The following is a 7,379-nucleotide window of genomic DNA, read 5'->3' as shown; positions in this document are numbered from 1 at the left end:
TTCCTGGGCTCCAATATCACTGTGGATGGTGACTGCAGTCATGAAATTAAAAGGTGCTCTTTGGAAGAAAAGCTATGACAAACCTAGACAGCATATTAAAAAGCAGAGACATTACTTGGCCAACCAAGGTTCATATACTTAAAGCTATGGTTTTTTCAGTAGTCATGTACGAATGTGAGAGTTGGACCATAAAGAAGGCTGAGCGCCAAAGAATTGATGCTTTTCAACAGTGGTGTTGGAGAAGATTCTTGAGAGTCCCTTGGACTGCAAGGAGATAAAACCAGTCAATCCTAAAGGAAATCAATCCTGAATATTCATTGGATTGATGTTGAAGCTGAAGCTCCAATACTTTCGCCACCTCATGCAAAAAGCTTACTCATTGAAAAAGACCCTGATGCTGGGAAAGATTGAGAGGAGGAGGAGAAGGGGACGACAGAGGAGGAGATGGATGGCATCACCAGCTCAATGGACATGAGTTTGAGCAAGCTCCGGGAGATGGTGAAGGACAGGGAAGCCTGGCACGCTGCAGTCCGTGGGGTTGCAAAGGCATCTGAGACTAAGCGACTGAACAACAACGAGGCACAGGAAGCCTATGTGGGGGTAGGAATGAGGCTTCCTTGGCATTTGGAACACGACAGGGTTGAAGATGGAAGCAATAGCATTCAGCATGGAGGCCTGAGAGGCTCACTGATGGAGGAAAGACAGGTTTCCTTTGTCAGAATGCCTGGGGATGTGCATTCAAACTGAATGAGTAGACACTTGTCCTGCTGCCCCCTCAACTAGTGCCTCAGATTGCTAAATATTAAAAATGTAAAAGCATAGTCATACTCAAAAGGCAATCTTCTTTGACTAAGAATGGAGAGAACAGCTACAGCCATGAACAGAAGATGAGGCCATGCAGATCCAGAGAAATGGAGTCCAGTTAAGGACAGATCCTTGGAGGGGCCAGGAATCTCTGTTGACCTAATTCCAGGCTAGAAGTAAAATTGTTTTTTGTTTTGGCTATGCTGCAAGGCTTATGGGATTTTTAGTTCCCCAACCAGGCATTCAACCCAGGCGCTTGGCAATGAGAGCACAGAGTCTTAACCACTGGACTGCGTGGAAGGTCCCCAGACACATTCCTAGCCCAGCAACAGCCAAAGTAAGCATACAAGTATGTCATGAAGCTCTCTATCATCAAAGATTTAAGGTAGTGATGTATTAACATTAATTTCCTGATGTCGATGGTTGTACTTTGGTTTCTATAGACTATTTTTGCTTGCCTTGGGTGTTTGTTGCTGCTCGAAGGCTTTCTCTAGTTGTGGCAAGCAGGGGCTACTGTTCGTTGTAGTGTGCAGGCTTCTCATTGTGGGGGCTTACGGAGCACAGGCTCTAGGCGTGCGCAGGCTTCAGTAGCTGCAACGTGTGAGCTCAGTGGTTGCAGTGTGCAGGCCCTAGGGCGTGGGGATAGTAGTTGCACCACACCTTGTGGAGTCTTCCTGGACCATGGATCGAACACTTGTACCCTGCCTTGACAGGCAGACTCTTCACCACTGAGCCACCAGGGAAGTCCTAGCATGGTTGGAGTTAACCTCAAATTGTGGTCAATCTTGTTTGGTTAAAAAAGGTCCACGGTGGCAAAAAGAGGGATTCTGGTCTTGATCTTGACACTACTCCTCTGTTTAATCATTAACAGGTCTTCTCACCTCTCTGAGCTTCGTATTTCATCTTTGTAAAATGAGAATAATCCCTACCCTGCCTATCTCATCCAGTTATTATAAAGAACAGATTAGGAAACACATGTGAAAAGAAAACATCGATCACCTTGTGACCACAAAGTGGCCTTTGACCAAGCAACCCTCCTCACTCCCACAAGTGTACCCGTTTAGAGTGGACTAATAACTCTCAGCTGCTCAGCAGCGATCAACACCACTTCACTTGATCCCTTCAGGTGGATGCCTCAAAAAGCTCTGCTCCTTCTCCCAGACCCTGACGGGCTCCAAGGGTTGGTCAGTTCCTGGGGCACCCAGAAGTTCCTGTCACTTAGCAACGAAAGGAATCAGAGATGGGATGGTGGTGAGACAGGATGGGGTGCCAACCGCAGCAGGTTTCTGTGGCAACCTGGGGTATGAGGGACCCTCCCCCTCACAGGCCCTATCACGTTGCTGCTGGGGACTCTGCTGAGCCCAGCAAGACCTGCCAGTAAGCAGGGTGGCACTTCTTTCCAATACATATGTCAATACACACGTCAACTTCTTTCCCACCCGACTTCCTCAGCGAGGAAGCCTACCAATTTTGGAGCATCTACGTGTCAGGCATGTCACCTAGCTCAACCCTGATAATTATACAACCTATCCCACTGATAAGGAAACCAAGCTCCAAGGGGTTCAGGCCCTCAACCTGAGGGACCTGTCCCGGAGGGCACACAGTTGGAACCCTGCCCTACTGAAGGGCAGATATCTCCTCCCGACACACACACATCGGTTCCCCACTGGGGAGGCTGGAGGAGGAGCAGCAGCAACTCGAAGCTTTATCCAAATGTTTTATTTTGCATAATGACTTTCAGACCAGCGTTTATAGATAAGCCTAAGTCCCTGAGGGGCCAGAGATCCCACCGTGCAAAACAGACAGACCCAAGGCCTGAAGAGGGGCAGTGAATGCATTAGAAATACATGGGGCACATCATCCCACAATCTGGGGCTCAGTTAGTAGATCTTCAGACTCAGAAAAGACACGTGTATTTGGTCTCTAATATCTGTGCTGAGAGAACCAGGGAGGGAGCTTGGGAGGCATGGAAAGGCTGAAGTATGCATCTTCTCTGGCCTGGGAAACGATGGCTCCAAGTACCACTCAGAGTGTCAGCCCCCGCTCCTTAAACAGCTGCCTTAGAGCCTCTTCCAGCTGTCGGTTTGTTCCCTGGAGCCCCTTCACCACCTGTGCCGCCCACTCGAAGTATTCCTGGACTCGGTGTTCAGTCCATCCTGCATAAGAGTGGACAGAAAACCGCTCATGTTGATATCCAGGACTGCCCTGGATTTTGCCCACTTCCTGAGGGGCTTGGCGCAGGGCCTTGAGTTCTGATGGATTTGTGCTGAAAACTTCCCCTTGGCCCAGCTTCTGTATTTCTACTGTATGAAAGATCAGAGGGGTCTACTAAGATTAGTCTAGGGAATTAACAAGAACACTTGGGCTTTTATTCCAGGGGAACTGACCAACCTGTGCCTTCAGAAGATGGATACCCCTCCTTTTTCCCTCAGAGCAGGTGGGGGAGAGCGTACCCTCTGGGGTGCAGCGATTCAGGTCCCTCAGATTGTACAGCTTATCTGCCAGCTTCACCAGTTTAGCTCCGGGGCTGCTCTGGGGTGCGTGCTCCACCTGCAGCCGCTTTCTCTCCAGCTTGGGCAGAGTCTTGTCATCTGTCACCTCCTCCACCAGGCGCCGCACTTGGTCCCCAAAGTGCAGCTCCACCTCATCCAGGGTAGTGTCTGTGTCCTCCACTGTGTCATGGAGCAGGGCTGCCTGTGGACAGGCCCCCACTCAATCCTGGGACGCCTGCCACGGGTGCCCGAAGCTGATTGGGGCCCCTGATCCCCAGCCCAGCCTCCTAGCAGAGGAGGAAAGTTACCTGTAATACCACAATGTCAGTGATCCCCGCCTCGTGGGTCAGGATCCGAGCCACACCTGACGGGGCAAAGCAGGAAGTCAGGAGCGGGTTCAGGGCCGCGTGATGTGGGTTCTGCAGAGCCAGAGGTGGCCGCCCCTCACTAGCGGGGTGACCTTGGGCAAGTCCTTTACTCTTTTTTTTTTTTTTTGGATGTCCACTGTACACAGGGAACAGCCATGCCGACCGCCCCAGGTCGCTGTGAGTCTTAAACACGAACTGTGCCTGGCACAAAGCTAGGTACCCACTAGGTGCCCGAGGAGCTGCACGCCCTCCGCGTTCCCTTCCCGGTCCCCAACCCCTGGAGGCTACAGCCGTGGCTCCCCCGGCGGAGCGCCCACCGATAGGGTGGTTGATGTAGGGGGTCCCTTCGGGGTCTTTCCGCCGCTGCCGTTGGTGCTTGCGGGCCGCGAAGTCAGCAGCCTCCAGGAGCTGGGCCACCTCGGAGCCCATCGTGCAGGTGGGGCGGGTACCTTAGGTCCCAGGCGCCCGGGGAGCGTGGACCCAGCGTCCACAGCGCCCCCTGGCGCCGCGGAGGTCCGGGAGGTGGTGGAGTCTGGTCCGACGGGTTCTTCCGGGTCTGATGGGTGGGCCTTGGGTGTAGGAAGCTGCTGCCCACAGCTTCGCAGCTGCTAGTTAAGTGTGCTTTGCGGAGGGTGCATGAAGAATATGGCCTGGCTCTCTGGGAGCCCGCAGCCTAGGCGAAGGAGGAAAACAGACAAGAAGACAGTGGCCTCACTGTGTCCGGAGCAGGAAGGCGCAGAGGACTGTCCTAACTTGGTGGGAGAGCAAATCACTTAGCCTCTGGGCGAGAGACAACTTCTCAGGGGAGGACCCTCTCCCGCCATGAAAAGACAATTTTCAAGCTGCCAATGCTCTGAACATTCTCAAAGTGCTCTAAAAATCGTTCTCCCTGCAAGAATGGCCTGGTTGCTATGGGCAAAGCAGCCTCACACTAGGACCCAGAAGACCCCTGGGGTCTGCTGCTGCTGCTGCTAAGTCGCTTCAGTCGTGTCCGACTCTGTGCGACCCCATAGACAGCCCACCAGGCTCCCCCATCCCTGGGATTCTCCAGGCAAGAACACTGGAGTGGGTTGCTATTTCCTTCTCCAAGGCATGAAAGTGAAAAGTGAAAGTGAAGTCGCTCAGTCGTGTCCGACTCTTAGCCACCCCATGGACCGCAGCCTACCAGGCCCCTCTATCCATGGGATTTTCCAGGCAAGAGTGCTGGAGTGGGGTGCCATCACCTTTTCTGCTGCTGGGGTCTGACCTGGAAATTGGAGCTTACAGTGGAGCCTCGGTGATGGTTTCAGATAGACTCCCAGGCCGCAGTGCTGTTTCTGCAGGAACTGTTTTCTTTGCTCTCAGGTGCCAGGAACAAAATCTGCATGTCTTTCTTGTGCCGCGAGGGTTCCTACTTCAGTCCCCAGGCACTGCTGTGGGCCCTGGGCTTATGAGCGCTGTCACTGTTGCTCTGAGAGCATGACGTTGTCAGGCCTCAGTAGACACTACAACAACACCGCACTGTGGACTGGTGGCCTCTGGTCTTTTGGAGAAATCCCCTGTCTCAGCAGACAGTATCTATGAAGTATGAGGTTTGCTGAGACCGGAAGACCCTGGAAGAACTGTCCCTGTGAAGTGGAGTTGGCTGATTGCTAAGTTTACTCCAGTTGATTAGCAGCTTTTGTACTTTGGCTGGTAGCTGGGGCCCATGAGGACTCAGGGGACAAGTTAATGAGAGCGCTCGCGCTTGCTTTTCAGCTAGTCTTGGTGGTTGCCACGATGCAGAAGTTAGAGAGGGAAGCCCCAAACGCTGGCAACAAGGTCTCTGGGGCCTGAAATGGAACAAGCTGAATCCCCATAGCTTCCATGGCAGCCTGAAAGTTAAGAGTGGGTGGAGAGAAACATATCTGGCTCTAGGCTAGTGGCTTGACTTGGCTCATTCCTCATTCGGCCCTCCAGCCGTCTGAGCCTTTTCCCCTTCAGCTCAGAGAACCTTAGGCAGCATGGAGCCACAATCCCCATGTTTTTCAACAGAAGATAGAAACTCAAGTCACTTTCATCTCTCGCTAGAGGTCTGTGACAGAGAAGCTTCAGGTTTGTGTTAATGGTGCTTTAATTTTTATTTCCTTACTGTCTGCATCTGTGGCTTAAAAATAGAGCTGTTAGGGTTTCTAGGACCAGGGCCGAGGTGGAAGTGGAGGTGACCTCTCATGGGCTTCCAGAGGCGGTCAGGCTCTCTGCTGACAGGCTTGTCAGCGGGGCTACTGCTGTTCTTCAGCTGGATGATGCCTGCTCAGCCGGCCTCCCTCTCAGGTACAGTGCTTTCCTCTGCCCACCACCCCCTCCGGTACTTACTCTTTTAGCAGGTATAGGCTACTCTGGGGAGCTGGTGAGGAGAGAGAAAGCCTGCCTTTCTGATAATAGTTGGCCCCTTTTACTCTCCAAAAGGGATGAGTGGGATGTGGGTAGATCACTCCTACCTGTCTCCAGCCCCCCTCGCCCCTCCCTTCAGCTTTGGCCCACCACCCCCACCTGTGCCAGACCACCTGGGATGCTGACGGCCATCGCTACCCGGGTTTCTTCTGCCCTCGGCTCTCTGACACTCCGGAGGAAGCCTACTGCTGCCACACGCAGGCTGCAGGGGGCTTCTGCTGCACTCTGGCTGAATTTGAGGCCTTGAGCCAGGTCAATCTGTCTGCCCTTCGGCCTCCTCCCATCTTCAGGTGAGAACGCCAACCCCAGAGCCCTGGAACGCTGACAGGGTGTTCCAGTATCTTGGACTCTGTTCCTAATTTCTGGGGTGGGAGGCTTGTAGTTTACAGATCTCAAACATAAAATCACCTAAATACATGATTACAAAACAATCTGTGAAGGAAAAGTTCAGGGGGCTGTGAGAATCGGTAACAGGGAGTCACTGTAGGCGTTGTGTGGTAGGTGGGGTTGGACGGGTGTCAATACTGAAAGGAGTATCTGGAGCAATCATGTATTATCAGTTCAGTCGCTCATTCGTGTCCGACTCTTTGCGACCGCATGGACTGCAGCACGCCAGGCGAGCTTGCTCAAACTCATGTCCATCGATGCCATCCAACCATTTCATCCTCTATTGTCCCCTTCTTATCCTGCCTTCAATCTTTCCCAGCATGAGGGTCTTTTCCAATGAGTCGGTTCTTCGCATCAGGTGGCCAAAGTATTGGGAGTTTCAGCTTCAGCATCAGTCCGTCCAGTGATCAGTCCGTCCAGTGAATATTCAGGACTGATTTCCTTCACGATTGACTGGTTGGATCTCCCTGCAGACGGGGTTTGATCAAACATGTATTATCGTCGGGGTTTTCAATCCTGAATCTGTCCGTGAACGACTTCAGGGTACCTGTGAGCTCCCTGAATTTGTATTTACACGTTCTGCACTTTTCTGGGTAGCTTTCTCCAGACTCTCGGGGGCTCTGTAACGCACATGAAGCGGCGAGAACGACTGGGGCCTGCATCCTGATACCCTCCTATCTCTCACAGGGGTCCGGGCCCGCTCCTAGCGCTGAGCCTTTACAGCCTGCTGCTCGTGGCCCTGATGACTGCAGACCTTGTGCATTTCTGCCGCGTTCGGGGCCGGGGCCGGGGCCAATGCCGAGACCTGAGCCCCAGCAGCGACCGGCGTCCCTCTAGGTCCTCCACCGCGCGCCCCCTGCAGGTCTCGGCGGGAACAGACTAAGCGCGCCCGGGGCTTCTTTGCGTCTGCGGACCG

At 53.1% G+C, this 7,379-nt stretch overlaps 2 protein-coding genes across 3 annotated transcripts; one reads left to right on the top strand and one right to left on the bottom strand.

Moving 5' to 3' along the window:
* Window positions 1-2,508: 2,508 nt before the first annotated feature.
* HDDC3 (HD domain containing 3) lies at window positions 2,509-4,146 on the bottom strand. 2 transcript variants are annotated; one of them, XM_019983957.2, is made up of 4 exons: window positions 3,982-4,146; window positions 3,605-3,660; window positions 3,196-3,498; window positions 2,509-2,960 (listed from the first exon to the last, which is right to left on the bottom strand). In XM_019983957.2, exons 1-4 carry the CDS (start codon window positions 4,091-4,093, stop codon window positions 2,907-2,909), a joined length of 525 nt encoding a protein of 174 aa, XP_019839516.1. In that variant the 5' UTR covers window positions 4,094-4,146; the 3' UTR covers window positions 2,509-2,906. The 2 variants fall into 2 exon arrangements, with proteins under 2 accessions (XP_019839516.1, XP_019839515.1); XM_019983956.2 differs by having other exon boundaries at window positions 3,258-3,498; window positions 3,982-4,140.
* A 12-nt stretch (window positions 4,147-4,158) lies between these two features.
* On the top strand, window positions 4,159-7,346 carry LOC139178184 (protein shisa-like-1). Its single transcript, XM_070775158.1, has 3 exons — window positions 4,159-5,956; window positions 6,156-6,366; window positions 7,151-7,346. Exons 1-3 carry the CDS (start codon window positions 5,854-5,856, stop codon window positions 7,344-7,346), a joined length of 510 nt encoding a protein of 169 aa, XP_070631259.1. The 5' UTR covers window positions 4,159-5,853.
* The last annotated feature ends 33 nt before the right edge of the window (window positions 7,347-7,379 follow it).

The sequence above is a fragment of the Bos indicus genome, chromosome 21 (assembly GCF_029378745.1).
Source record: "Bos indicus isolate NIAB-ARS_2022 breed Sahiwal x Tharparkar chromosome 21, NIAB-ARS_B.indTharparkar_mat_pri_1.0, whole genome shotgun sequence".
Taxonomy (NCBI): domain Eukaryota; kingdom Metazoa; phylum Chordata; class Mammalia; order Artiodactyla; family Bovidae; genus Bos; species Bos indicus.
Note: the sequence above shows the minus strand (reverse complement) of the source record. Positions and strands in the feature narration are given on the sequence as shown.